At 55.3% G+C, this 14286-nt stretch overlaps 1 protein-coding gene across 4 annotated transcripts in view; it reads right to left on the reverse strand.

Moving 5' to 3' along the window:
- Positions 1 to 14286, reverse strand: part of AREL1 (apoptosis resistant E3 ubiquitin protein ligase 1) — a 48787-nt gene that overhangs the window by 19745 nt on the left and 14756 nt on the right. Inside the window, exons 2-7 of one of the 4 annotated variants that reach the window (XM_029067097.2) lie at positions 10612 to 10770; positions 7267 to 7321; positions 6022 to 6248; positions 3980 to 4217; positions 3377 to 3546; positions 2447 to 2627 (exon numbers count right to left, since the gene is read on the reverse strand). In XM_029067097.2, coding sequence (XP_028922930.1) covers positions 2447 to 2627; positions 3377 to 3546; positions 3980 to 4217; positions 6022 to 6248; positions 7267 to 7282 — 832 coding nt within the window. In that variant the 5' untranslated portion in view covers positions 7283 to 7321; positions 10612 to 10770. Of the gene's footprint in view, positions 1 to 2446; positions 2628 to 3376; positions 3547 to 3979; positions 4218 to 6021; positions 6249 to 7266; positions 7322 to 10464; positions 10771 to 14286 lie in introns of those variants that run through there. The other 3 variants (XM_029067102.2, XM_029067091.2, XM_029067108.2) reach the window with 3 other exon arrangements.

Consider the following 14286-nt stretch of genomic DNA (forward strand, 5'->3'; position numbering starts at 1 on the left):
GCCGCAGCTCTGCCCACTTGCCTGCTGCGTGACCTAGGGCCAGTCGCTTCACTTCTCCAGGTCTCCATTTCCTCATGGGTAAAATGAGTATTCCCCCTCTCAGGGTGGCACCTGAGGAGTTTCCAGCCCTCCACCAGTCTGGGCTACGCGAGGGAGGGTCGAGGGGAGGCCCGTCCGTTCCATTCCCAGCTTGGGCCGTGGCTAGCGAGGGGCAGGCCATCGGCTACCGGTCAAAACGCCCCGTGCCGGGCAAGAGAGGCACGGGAGAGAGTCGAAGGCAGAGACTCGTTCACTGCGCAGGAGGCGATGGTAAACCACTTCCACATTTTTAATCAGAAAACTCTCTAGATACGCTACCGGAACGACTGCAGATGGAAGCGGGGCGTTCTGGGAGAGATGCATCCATGACTTCGCTGTGGGTCGGACACAACTCGACAACAAAATGAGCATTCAGTTCACATTGAAGGCCCATCTCCTCCGAGAGGCCCTCCCTGACTGACCTCCCCCTTTTCTCTTCTCCCGCTCCCTTCTGCGTCGCCCCAGCTGGCTCCCTTTCTTCATCCCCCGCCTCCCCAGCCTCACGGCACTTATGCACATATCTGTAATTATTTATAGTGATGTCTGTCTCCCCTTCTAGACTCGCTGCGGGCAGGGAATGCAGCTGTTATACTGTTGTACTGTACTCTCCCAAGCGCTTAGCAGTGCTCCGCACAAAGAAAGTGCTCAATAAATACAACTGATCGACTGCACTCTCACTCCTTCTTAGACTGTGAACCCCAACTGGAACAGAGACTTTCTGAGTCCCAGGGGCTTAGTACAGTGGTTGGCAAGAACTAAACAAGTATTATCTTATATTTCATAATAACGACAACAATGGCGTGCAGGCAGATGTTTTCCTCTTCAAATGAGGATGATGATTATGCGTTTCAGCTGAGCCTCTGCTATGTGTTTAGTGCTGTTCGAAGCGCTGGGGAAGAAACCAGTTCATCAGATCAGACAGAGCCCCTGACCCACATGGGGCTCGCAGTCTAAGTAGGGGGGAGAATGAGTTCTCAATCTTCATTTCACGGTGGAGGGAACTGAGGCCCAGCGCCGTGAAGCGCCCTGCCCCAGGTCCCACGGCAGGTAAGTGGCAGAGGCGGGATGAGAACCCAGGTCCCCAGACTCTCAGGCCCGGGCTCTTCCCACTAGGCCACGCTGTTGGCCAGATGAACCCCTGAGGATGCTGAGAATGAGATCATGAGGGCTACTTTCTTCCTTTCTCTGGACCGAGCAACAGGGACCAATTACCAATCCCTCTGACATTCACGGGCAAACCGCCTAGTCTATCGGAAGAGCGTTCACCATCGAGCCTCGGTGTTCTGGGAAGAGAAGCCAGAGCCAGGTCAGAGATCATGTCTTTATATGCCATGTGCTGATGTGCTGCTATGTGTCGGTTATTTTTTTTTTTAAATGGTATTTTTTAAGTGCTTACTATATGCCAGGGGTTATTCTAAACACTGGGTTAGATATAAGGTCATCAGGGTGGACACTGTCCCCGTCCCACTGGGGGCCCACAGTCTTAATCCCCATTTTCCAGATGAGGGAACCGCGGCCCAGAGCAGTGAAGCGACATGGCCAAGGTCACGCAACAGTCCAGTGGCAGAGCCTCTGTGCCTCAGTTCCCTCATCTGTAAATCGGGGATTAAGACTGCGAGCTCCATGTGGGACATGGAGTGTGTCCACCCTGATTATCTACCCCAGTGCTTCGGTGGGGAATGTGTCTATTTCGTCATTGTACCCTCCCAATTGCTTAGCACAGTGCTCTGCACACAGTAAGCGCTCAAGAAATACGCCTGAATGAATGAATAGGATCGCAGCCGGCACATAGTAAGCGCTTAATAAAAACCATTAAAAAAAAAGTGGTGGATGCCTCCTGGCGCTTCTAATGCTGTTAACAGTAATAATAATTATAGTGATGATGGTATTTGTTAAGTGCTTACTATGTACCAAGTACTGTTCTAAGTGCTGGGGGGGGGGGGATACAAGGTAATCAGGTTGTCCCTCGTGGGGCTCACAGTCTTCATCTCCATTTTCCAGATGAGGGAACTGAGCCCCAGAGAAGGGAAGCAACCTGGCCTAAGTCACCCAACTGACAAGTGGCGGAGCGGGATGAGAGCCCACGACCTCCGACTCCCAAGCCCGGTGCTCTTCCCACTGAGCCACGCTGCTTCAGTAGGCCCGGGGTGCCCGACTCAAACCCCCAACGTGTTCTTGGGAAAATCGGAAGAGTTTCACCCCGGCCGAGGCCCTCGGCCGGACTTCCCTGTAAGATCGGGGAAGGCAGCAGAAGCGAAAAGCGGTGGGGTTCGGGGACCCGGAGAGGGGACGGCGGGCAGGAGGGGGCCGGGAGGGCGGGACGGGGTCTCCCTCCGGCCGGGTCAGGTCCCAATCTCCCTCGACTCACCGCTTAGGACAATGATGTCGAACTTGCCGTTGCTGATGGGCTGGTTTTGGTAGGAGATGCAGGCCTGGAAACAGCCCTGACGGTTGACGGTGAGCCGCACCAGTACCTGGCACGTCTGCCGGTTGGACGTCACCGACGTCTCAAACCAGGCTCCGGGGCTTTCCTCTTCCTGGGGACCGAGCTGGGGAGAGAGGTGGCCCTTCGAGGTGAGCGGCCGGGAGATGTCCCCCACCTCAAAGGCACCTCTCTTCCAAGAAGCCTTCCCTAAGCCCTCCTCTCCTCCCACTCCCTTCTGCGGCGCCCTGACTCGCTCTCTTCATGCACCACCCCGTCCCAGCCCCAGGGCATTTAGGCATATGCTTTTATTTATTTACTTGTGCGCATTAACGTCTCCCCTCTCAGGGTCGCACCTGGAGAGTTTCCAGTCCTCTCTCGGTCTCGGCGACGGGAGGAGAGGCCTACCCGTTCCACTCCTAGCTTGGCCAGCAGCTAGCGAGTGGAAGGGAATCTGCTACGAGTCCTAACTCCCTTGTGCCGGGAGACGGTCGAGGGCGGAGACTCGCGTTTACCGCACGGAAGGAGGCGATGGTCAACCCCTTCCGGATTTTGGAACGGGAAAACTCCGGAAACACCACCAGAACGATTGCAGATGGAAAACGGGGCTTTCTGGGAGACGTGCGTCCGTGGCGTCGCTACGGGTCGGACAAGACTCGACAGAATAAGACACGATGAATATTAACATCTGCCTCCCCCTCTAGACTGTGAGCTCGCTGCGGGCAGGGAGCGTGTCCGTTTACTGTTTACGCTTTACGCTTGGGAGCGTGTCCCAAGCGCTTAGTACAGTGCTTGATAAATACAACCGAATGAACTGAGGAAGGGAGACTCCCACTGCCCGCCCGCTGGGAAAGGGAGAGGGGGTGACCTTCTCACCTCGTGGATGGTTAAGCTGTAATTGTGCTCGTCTATGAGGGACACGGAGTTGCTGGTGGGATTGTCGTACTCGTCCCGGGGAACGATCTGCAGAGTGTGCTGCTGCCCGATGGTCAACACGAGGGTGGAGAAGTGGCACACGATTTTCGTCTTGGAAGGAACCACCATCCCTGGAAGAGAGGCAACGGCCGCCAACGGTCAGAGAGTTGCTGAAACGGGAGGATCTGTGGGGGCCGCGAACCAGGGTCCCCTACAATTCACGCCCACATCCGCAACTGCACGAGAGCGGTGGAAGGGAGTGCGGAAGAGCACTTCCGTCGGGCCGCGTCGCTTAAGCGTTCCCTTCTCCGACTTCCCGGATATCTGCGACCGCTACAGAAACTCGGGAGGGAGGGAGGAGAATGAACCGGAACCAGTGAGCGACGTGAGGCGGGACGCCAAGGAGACGGCGGTCGGCCCACGGGAGCCGGGTCCTCGACACTCAGCTAGCGCTTAACGGGGAACACCGTCATTCCGGGGGGGGGAGGTTACTTTTTCAGGCAGAGCAGAGCCGCGGAAAGCGGGCTTGAACGCTACGCCTCGCCTAGCATCCTCGGCTCTTACCTGGCTGAAAGACTTTGTGGTAGGGGCTGTAGGCCACGTTTAATCCACCGAGTTTCACCGAGATTTCGTAGCGCCCGGCTTTGCGCACGGTGAAGGCCACCTTTATGACGTTGGAGTTGGGCTCCTGGAGCACTTCCTGGGTGACTGGAATATCCACCGCTAGTTCCACGTGGGAGATGTGTACCCGGAGCCCCACGTGCCGCTGAGCGGGGAAGGGCTGCCCGTTCTTATAGAACAACTGCCGGCGGGAGGGGAAGAAAAGGAGAGGCGCTCGTCAGGACTCGTCCGGAGGACGGGTGCTCCCCTGACGGGCGCAGAGAGCACGGGGCCGCCCCAACTGCCCCGGGTGGGAGAGACGGACAGCTGTGCTACGGATCTTTCCGTGCCTGAACCGAGGAGTGCTCGATCGATCGTATTTACTGGGCGCTTACCGTACTGAGCGCTTGGGAGAGCACGGTAGAGCGGAGTGGGCTGGACGCCCTCCCGGCCCACAGCGAGAAGAGAAGCAGCGGGGGCCGGTGCGAAGGGCGAGGGCTCGGGAGACCTGGGTTCTAATCTCAGCTCTACCCGCGTCTTGCTGGAGTCACCTCGCTTCTCTGGGCCTCGGTTTCCTCAGCTGTGAAATGGGGATTAGATCCTGCTCCCTCCTACTTAGACTGTGAGCCCCTGGAGGGGCGGGGTCCAACCCCGCTTAGAACAGTGCTTAGAACAGTGTCTGACACACAGCGCTTCAGCTCCCCCTCGCCTCGCTCCCCTTGCTCTACCCCCCGCCCCGCACCACTTGTGTATATATGTTCATATCTGTAATTCCATTTATTTATACTTATTGCCCGTTTACTTGTTTTGATGTGAACGTATCTATAATTCTATTTATCGCTATTGATGCTACTGATGCCTGTTAACCTGTTGTGATGTCTGCCTCCCCCCTTCTAGACTGTGAGCCTGCTGTGGGCAGCGATCGTCTCTCTTTGGCGCTGCACTGTACTTTCCAAGCCCTCGGTACAGTGCTCCGCACACAGTATGCGCTCGATAAATACGGCGGAATGAATAAAAAAATGAGTTCGAGGGGGAGACGGGCATTAAAATCAGTTAAGGATAGGGACGTAAGTGCTGTGGGGCTGAGGGCGGGGTGAATGAAGTGGACAAATCCAAGGGCATGAGGATGGAAGGAGCACTGGTAGGCCCAGCGTGGTGGCTTGCTTAGAGTCGGGGAGCGAGAAGGGCGAGACAAGAGGGCCCAGGGAGAAAATTCTGTCCTCCTACACTCCAGAGGTGGAAAGAAACCAGTCCTAATAATAATAATAATAATACTAATAATGATGGTACTTGTTAAGCGCTTACAGTGTGCCAAGCAATCTAGTAAGCGCTGGGGTGGACACAAGCAAATCGGGTTGGACACAGTCCCTGTCCCACGTGGGGCTCACAGTCTCCATCCCCATTTTCCAGATGAGGGAACTGAGGCCCAGAGACGTGAAGTGACTTGCCGCAATGGCTTAGTGGGTAGAGCCCGGGCCTGGGAGTCCGAAGGGCCTGGGTTCTCCTCTCGGCTTCGCTACTTGTCTGCCGTGAGACCCCGAGCGAGTCCCTTCACGTCTCTGGGCCTCAGTTCTCTCATCTGTGAGAGATGAGAGATGGAGACCGTGAGCCCCACGTGAGACAGGGACTCTGTCCAACCCATCCCTAGCGCTCAGTACGACGCCCGGCACAGAGCAAGCCCTTACCAGATACCACCGTTATTATTTCTGAGAAGGATAGAGCTCCAGTGGCGTCGGGTTCTGCGAGGCACATTGATGTTCCTCCCAGAAGAAAATAAGCCCTCTCCCCCCCCACCGCCCTGAAACCAAAACAACCGGGTGCGGCCCCCGATTTGAAGCTAACCGACCGTCGCTACCCTCTGCGAGTCCCTGAGGGAGGGAGAAGGGGGAGGAGGGAGAGACGGAGGGTGGGAGCCGGTGGGAAAAGGGCGGAATTTCTTTCCGGGACCAGACCCGGGCTCAAACCCCCCCCCCCCAACGGGTGCGGAGATAGGAACATTCCCTTACATGCACTCTGAAGGCCATGCTGCGGCCCACCTCAAAGGGCTCCTTCCAATCCCAGGAGACTTTGCAGGACCGAGGGTCCAGGTAGTTTCCCCGCACGTAGTCATAAATGGTCCGGTCCCCCTGGCGTTCCCGGTCTTCATTCTGGAGGAAGCTGACTACGCGCGCGGCGAGCTCGAAGAGGAACTTAATGGTGAAGAAGAAGGCGACCGCAGACACTGTGATTCCACCTGCGTGGAGACCAAAAAAGAGGGGGCGGGGGGCTAGGATACCAGAGATGTTACCCTCCGGGACCCCTCAGTAAGGGCCCTCCCTTCTCTTCAAGTCGCTGGGGCGACCGAAAGGGTCCCAAAGACCCGCGCCCAGGGTACGGAGAGGCTGTGTGGCTTTGTGGAAAGAGCCCGGGCCTGGCAGTCAGAGGGACTCGGGTTCTAATCTTGGCTCCGTCACTCGCCTGTTGTACGATCTTGGGCGAGTCGCTTCACTTCTCTGGGCCTCAGTGCCCTCATCTGTAAAATGGGGACTAAGACTGAGAGCCCTGTGTGGTGCAGGGACTGGGTCCAACCCAATTAGCTCGTATCTAAGTAGAGCGCCTGGCACACAGTGAGCGCCTAAAAAAATATCACAGTCACTATTATTAGTGCCATTCATTCATTTAATCGTATTTATTGAGCGCTTACAGTGCGCAGAGCACCGTACTAAGCGCCTGGGAAAGTGAATTACAACGATAAGCAGACACATTCCCTGCTCGTGACGAGTTCCAGGGTAGTGTTGTCAGTAGAAAAGAAACAGGACATCCAATCAGTATGGCTTAGCAAACAACTGCCCAGGGTGACCGTGCTGATGCGATACTGAACAGCGTCGAATAATAACTCTGGTATTTGCCCAGCCCTGGTCTAAGCGCTGTGGTAAACGTCGAGGTGACCGGATCCCACGTGGGGCTCAGAGTCCAATTAAGGAGGGAGAACAGGTACTGAATCCCCATTCTGCAGATGAGGGAACTGAGGCTCAGACAAGTGAGGTGACTCTCCCAGGTCAGCCTAAAGACGAGCGGCGGAGCCGGGATCAGAACCCAGGTCTTCCGATTCCCAGGTCCCGGGCTCTTCCCGTCAGGCTCCGGAGTGGGGCAGGTTCGCTTTGTCGGAGGAACGGCAGTCTCTCCAGGCTGATTTTCATCGAGGGAAAGGGGTAGGGAGATGTGCCCAACCAAGAGCTGCAAGGAAGTGGACGGCTCTTTCCGCCACTTACCAATAACGTAAAACATCAGGTCCCTTCAGTGAAGACAGAGAGCCGAGGATCAGAGCTGCAAAAGAGGCACCAGGTTAGTTCTTCCTCCTCCTCCTCTTCCTCCCCACCCCGGCCTGGCCATCTTACGTGGGACGCTCACGTGACAAAACTTGTGGTTTGAACCAACAGACCTCTAAAGCCCTCCTACAACCTGCCTGGGCATTTCACGCTCTTGGGCCTCTCGGTCCTATTTCACAAGGGCAGAGAGACCTCAGAGAGAGGACCCCCCCTTCTTATCCCCCCCGCCAAAAAGATCGCAGGCTTCGGAACACCAGAAACTGCCCTGCAGTTCCCGCTAATCGCAAACTGCAATATCACTTCCTTACGTCCACCCCGTGCCCCCTGCCGCACAACCGGCAGTAACGAATATACCCAATTCGGAGCGGGAAAAGGAAGCCCCAGTCCCTTTGGGCGGGTTTCTGGAAAGGTGTCGTCTGCGTGGAGCTAGCGACGGCGAGGGCTGGATGTGAGACCCAAACAGGATTATCATATTGGCATTTGGTAATGGAAATGAGCTGTGGGTTGTCCCGATAACAACCGGGAACAGGCAGAGGTGGCGGGCTGTTTTTGCTCCGAGCCATCACGCTAATTGGCTCTAATTGGCCCCCTGGTTGCCAGGCCCAGCGGTGAGGCGGAGAACTGAGGTGGAAACTTGGGGGGGGGTCAAGGGAGAGGTAGCCAGGGAGCTTTGGGGGTGGGGAAGAGAGGCTCTCCCGGGTTCCGTCTTTTCGGAGCCTGCTTTGGGAACCAAACGCTTCCCTGTTGGGGGACCGTTTCGGGAACCGTCACGAGGCGTCCCACGGGGAACTGGCCGGAGCGATCCACAACGAATAAGGACTGCGGTATCTGTTAAGCGCTTACTCTGCGCCAGGCACCGTCCTGAGCGCTGGGGTAGGTACGAGGTCGTCGGGAGGGGCACCGTCCCTGTCCCACGAGGGGCTGACCGTCTTAATCCCATTTTCCCGAGGAGGTAACCGAGGCACGGAGAAGTGAAGTGACTTTCCCAAGGTCGCGGAGCGGACGGGTGGCGGAGCCGGGATTAGAACCCAGGTCCTTCTGACTCCCAGGCCCGGGGTCGAGCCACCTGGCCACGCGGTTTCCCCAGTGGGGCTGTCCAGAGACTTTTATCCCCAGCTGACAACTGTTCGTCTATTCTGCTCTTCAGCTTTAGCCTGCTGATTGGCTCTTGTCAAATTCAGTCTGGGAGAACTTCCTTCGCAGCATTTGCGAACGGGGTGTAACCGACCATATTTACCAACTATCACCATCCAAATTTGGAATTAGAGACACAATAAACCGAAATCTGCAAAGAATCCCGACAGGTTTCAGATTTTATTCCCCCCCGCATAAGGACAGTGCTTTCCATCTCTTCTGGTTCTGGTGGGGAAATTCATTTTTTTAATGTATTTTTTTTTTTTTAACTGAAGAATAAAAGAGAGCAGAGAGCGGCGCGCTGCCAAGGATGAGGATATTTGAAGAACGGGGGCACTGTTCATTCTAGAGTCAGAGGGATCCTGGGCAGATTACAAGATAGAAAAACGCTCCGGGAAGAGGAAAACCATCATGCTAAACCTTTTATTTGGAGCTCTTGTTCTGGGCCCTGAAGGTGCCCACTCTCACGGGCCCGGGAGTCAGAGGACCTGGGTTCTAGTCCCAGCTCCACTTGCCTGCTGTGTGACCTTTGGCGGGTCACCTCACTGCTCTGTGCCTCAGTTACCTCATCTGTAAAATGGGGGTGAAGACTGGGAGCCCCGGGTGGGACGGGGACTGGGTCCAACCCGATTTGCTTGGCATGTAGTAAGCGATTAACGAGTACGAGGATTATTACCACTGTATTGTGCTCTCCCAAGTGCTCAGTGCAGTGCTCTGCACACGGCAAGTGCTCAATAAATACCACTGATGGATTGTGGCCCAACTCAACCGTTCAAGTACATTTATCGCCAAGGATGGTTTCTATCCCCTTCTACACTGATTTTTCACTTAAAGGTCAGATTCCCAATTCTGCCACTCATCATTCAACTCCAAACACATCAGAGAAGCGTCCAAGATCATCTCTATCTCCCCTGGCCTTCCCTCGGCCCCCCCGAACGTTACCACTCACCGCTAGCGGCGTTGACACCTGAAGCCGCGTGGTCTGGAGAGAGTGGGCAACTGGGAGACCCGGGTTCTTATCCCAGCCCCGCCACTCGCCTGCCGTGCGACCCTGGGCAAGTCACTTCACGGCCCTGTGCCTCGGTCTCCTCATCTGTACAGTGGGGATAAATTATATCTGTCCTCCCTCCCTCTTGGACCGTGAGTCTTCCGTGGGGCAGGGAGGACGTCCGATCGGATCGTATTCTAGCTACCCCAGCGCGTAGAATACAGTGCTCGGCATATTGTAGCGGCTCAACGAAACCATTATCAGTGTTATTTTTAGACCTCAGCCAAATCCTACAGCGTCTTCTGCGGCAGAGTCTTCAAAACCCATTTCCTCCTCCCTCACCTAATCGCCAAACCTTTCTCCTCCTTTCAATATTTCCAGAGCAAGCGTTTCAATTTACCACTAAATGGATCTCTCCTCCTCTCCAGCCCCTCCTGAGTGCTGTCATGTAAACCTCCTTCCAGGCCTGGCACTCAAATCTCTCATGCCCCCCCTCACTGAATCTGAACCATGCCATCTCTTTTCTAAAAAAAGGATGAGGATTATTACCGTTATTGTATTAGTTAGGCGCTTCCTGTGCGTCGGACCCTGTTCTAAGCGCCGGGATAGATACAAGTTTATCAGGTTGGACACGGTCCCTCTCTCGAACGGGGCTCCCAGCCTCAGAAGGAGGGGAGATGGATGTTTCGGTCTCCGTTTTATCGATGAGAAAACCGAAGGCCAGAGAAGTGACTTGCCCAAGAGCAGGCAGCTGGTGGAACCGGGATTAGAAGCCAGGTCCTCTGACTCCCAGGCCCGGGCTCTATCCACTAGGCCGTGCTGCTTCTGTCTTCTGCCTCGGGCTCTTTATTAGATGGCTTCTTCGCCCTCCCACTTGGTGAAAACTTTCTGACCCAGGTTGCTTCCCCGCCGGCAGCCTCCTCTGACTCTATTTATCCAAGACGGCTCTGAGACGCAACATCATCTCTTTGCTTAAGGGTTCTACGACCCCCTGACCCCGCAATGCCGGACCATCTGACCTTTAAACGAGGGCCCATGTTCCGAGATCCGAGCCGAGCACTCCTCTGCATCACCCCTGTTTTCTCTGGCCTTCCTTCACCCGGTCTCCCGCCTCCAAAGTCAGGCAGGGGAAGAGAGAATCGAGGACGCGTCCATCGACGCCTCACCGAGGGAACATCCCGGTGAGCCGCGTCACGATCCCCAGAGCTTCCTCCGATTTCCACGTCCGGCGGGAGACGACGGCGTGTGATCCCGGGCGCGCCTCTACGAAAAGGCTCGGCCCATTCTTGTCGGGTGCGTATCTTCTGACTCCCCGGTCGTCTGTCCTGAGGAAGAAAACCAGCCGATTGCAAATTTACTCTGGGAAGATGGGTCGAGAGAGAAATGACACAGGGAGGGCAAATTCAGAGAGCGGGAAGTCGAGAGACCGAGGGCAACTGGACCCATTCCAAGGCAAGGAATTCCCATAAGGATGAACAGTCCTGATGGGGTCCTCTGGAGTCAATTCTCTAAACCCCACCACGTGTCTGCCGGGTGACCTTGGGCAAGTCACTTGGCTCTTCTGTGCCTCAGTTCCCTCGTCTGTAAAACGGGGATTAAGACTGTGAGCCGCATCTGGGACAGGGACTGTGTCCAACCTGATTAGTTTGTGTCTTTTCCGGCGATCAACACGATGCCTGGCACTTAACAAATACCTTTAAAAAAAAAAAAAATCACCCGGCCACACTGTCCATAGCTCTGGAACCTTTTCTAGTTCGAACGGTGTCGGGCGGAAGGTTCGGATCATTAGGAGTCAACCCAAACTTGGAACTGTCACAGTCTACCCCGATGAAGTTCAACAGTCAGAGACCCAAGTTCGTTCCACCGGGAACTTCTCTCGACTTAGCACGGGGCACACGGCCCGATGAGGGAGTTATCATCCCAATCTGGACAACTGCGAGGAAACCAAGTAAGCGCGGAGGCGTTTTACAAGGAACTGTGAGGTTCCTAGAAGAAATGACGACGGAGTTCGATTTACAAGAAAATCATTTCGGGGGGGCTGGAAGGCCCTTGTGGTTTGGTGAAGATCCTTCCGGGCCCACAGGTGGAAAGTTTCAGTTGCCCATGAGCCACAGGCGCCAGCCCCAATCTTATCTCGCACCCCGCAGCTGGAGGGAAACTGACATGCTTCAGGATCTGAACTGTACTTTCCAAGCGCTTAGTACAGTCCTCGGCACACAGTAAGCGCTCAGTAAATACGACTGAATGAATGGACGGATAATAATAATAATAATAACCGTATTTGTTACGCACTTACTATGTACCAGGCATCGTACTAAGCGCCGGGATGCATATCAGCCAATTGGGTTGGACACGGACCCTGTCCCACGTGGGGCTTCACAGTCGTAATCCTCATTTTACAGAGGAGGGAACTGAGGCCCAGAGAAGCCAAGTGACTTGGATGACTGTCTCGGGTCTACCCCGTACGCTTGACAAATGCCGTTATCATCATTTTATTAATGTTTAATAGAAGCCGCTTTGGTCAGTCTCCGATTTGGTCCTTTAAAAAACCCTGAATTTGCACAGCACTTTTGTTCTTCTCCAGTGCCTTCACGGGATCTCGTTTCCTTCCCCAAACCTCCCTCTGGGTGTTAGAGAGAAGCCGGTCCTCACGACCCCCATATCAGAGAGCAGAAAAGTTTGGTGAGACATAAGGGAAGGTCAATCGGTCGTATTTACTGGGCGCTTACTGAGGACTGTCCTAGGCACTTGGGGGAGTCCCATATAACGATATACGAGGCATGATTCCTGCCTACAGCGCGCCTACAATCTGGGGGGAGGCAAGCATTAAGAGAAATAAATGATAGGTTTGGATGTAAGCGCTGTGGGGCTGGGGGGTGATGAATACAGGCAAGTCAGGGCGGCACGGCCCACACGCAAAACGGACGAGGATTCGCAAGGCGAGCAGCGGCGAGAGTTCCGCCCCACCCCCCCATAATAATAATTACGGTATCTGTGAGGCGCTTTCTATGTGCCGGGCACTGTGCTAGGCGCTCTATAGCCACCGATCCCCGTTCAGTACCTGTTCTCCCTCCTGGTTAGACCGTGAGCTCCCCGAGGAAGTCGGAGGACCTGCGTTCTGTCACCCGTCTGCTGGGCGACCTTAGGCAAGTGACTTCACTTCTCTGCCCCCTCGGTTCCCTCTTGGGGAAAATGGGGATTAAGACTATGTGGGACAGGGATGGCGTCCAACCTGACTTCCTTGTAGCAATTACACTTATTACTTATTATTATTATGGACTGTACGCGAACTGATGAACTCGTATCTACCCCAGCACTTGAAGCTTAGTAAGCGCTTCACGATGTAATGATAATTATAATCTGGTTCAACAGCTTCCACCTGCCATGACCTCAGGACTTTGACCTCTCCCGATGCTTCTGCAAATGAAGGCGTGATGCAGGAAGAACGGAACGAAAGAGAATCTGAAAGTTGCAAGTGCAGTCAAACGGGCCCAAGAAATGGAGGTGCGCCCAGGAACACCTCGCATCTCGGTGCCTGGTTGACTTTTAGACAACGTGGGCCAAATTGGGAGACCGACGACGGGGATTTTAACCGATGAAGAAAGGCCGCTGATTTTTAAATACAGGAACCAAGAACCGTGAGGAAAATTTGCCGTCGCTGATGAAGTTCTATGGAGTCGACTAAGACTGTGAAGTGCCTAGGAGGAGATCAGGTCTGGGAGGGCAGGGCTTGGGCCTGTCCAATATGATCTGAGGTCAGGGCCGACTTGATATTAATAACAAAGTGATTATGATACTTCTTAAGCACTCCTCACGTGCCAATGACTGGGGAAGATACGAGTTAATCAGGTCAGTCCCTATCCCACATGGGGCTCACCCTCTCCATCCCCATTTTACAGATGAGGTAACTGAGGCCCGGAGAAGTGAAGTGACTCGCTCCGGGTCACACGGCAGAAACGTGGCGGCGATTAGAACCCAGGCTCTATCCGCTAAACCAGGCTGCTTCTCGACCGATTCCCCTCACTCTCTCCCAATCCCTCCCTCCCTCTCCTCTCGGGATTACCCCAACCCCTCTGAGGATGGGCTGGAACCGGAAAGGACCACAGACGCCGTGTTTTCCGGTCATCCTCTTCCTGTTCCCGGCCCGCCAGGCCTCAGGACATCCAGCCCCGGACAAAACCCCGCGGAAGCTCACCGAAGGGGGTCTGGAGCCCTCCGAGACCGGCTCTAACTCGGAACTTTTTGCATTTCCCAGCCTAAACCCGGCCCGGCCCCAGTCCGTACAGAACTCCAGCTCTCCCTGACGGCCGCAGAAGAAGCCCAGAGCCGTCAGAGCCGCCAGGGGAAGCACGCCTCCAGTCCATCCGTTGGATTTATTGAGCGCTTACTGTGTGCAGAGTACGTGTACTAAGCGATTGGGAGAGTATGCTGTAGCAGAGTTGGTAGGCCGGCTCCCTGTTCACAACGAGCTTACAGTCTAAGGTCGGGGGGTGGGGGAAGACTCTCCCCGGCCTCAGTTTCTCCCCTCGCTGGATTTCTTCCTCTCGCTCCCCACCTTCCCCATCCCCACCCCAAGAAATCACCCGCTTCCATACAGCTCGTACTCCAACCCAGCCCACACACTTCGCTCCTCTCACCTCTCGCCTGGGACGCCCTCCCTCCTCCTCTCCGACAGACGATTGCTTTCCCTCCCCGTTCAAAGCCTTATCCGAGGCCCACCTCCTCCAAGAGGCCTTCCCTGACTGAGCCCTCCTTTTCTCTTCTCCCCCTCCCCTCTGCGTCGCCCCGACTGGCTCCCTTCACCCATCCCCTCCTCCCAGGCCCACACCGCTTCTGTCCAT

This window comes from Ornithorhynchus anatinus, chromosome 1, assembly GCF_004115215.2.
Source record: "Ornithorhynchus anatinus isolate Pmale09 chromosome 1, mOrnAna1.pri.v4, whole genome shotgun sequence".
Lineage (NCBI taxonomy): Eukaryota > Metazoa > Chordata > Mammalia > Monotremata > Ornithorhynchidae > Ornithorhynchus > Ornithorhynchus anatinus.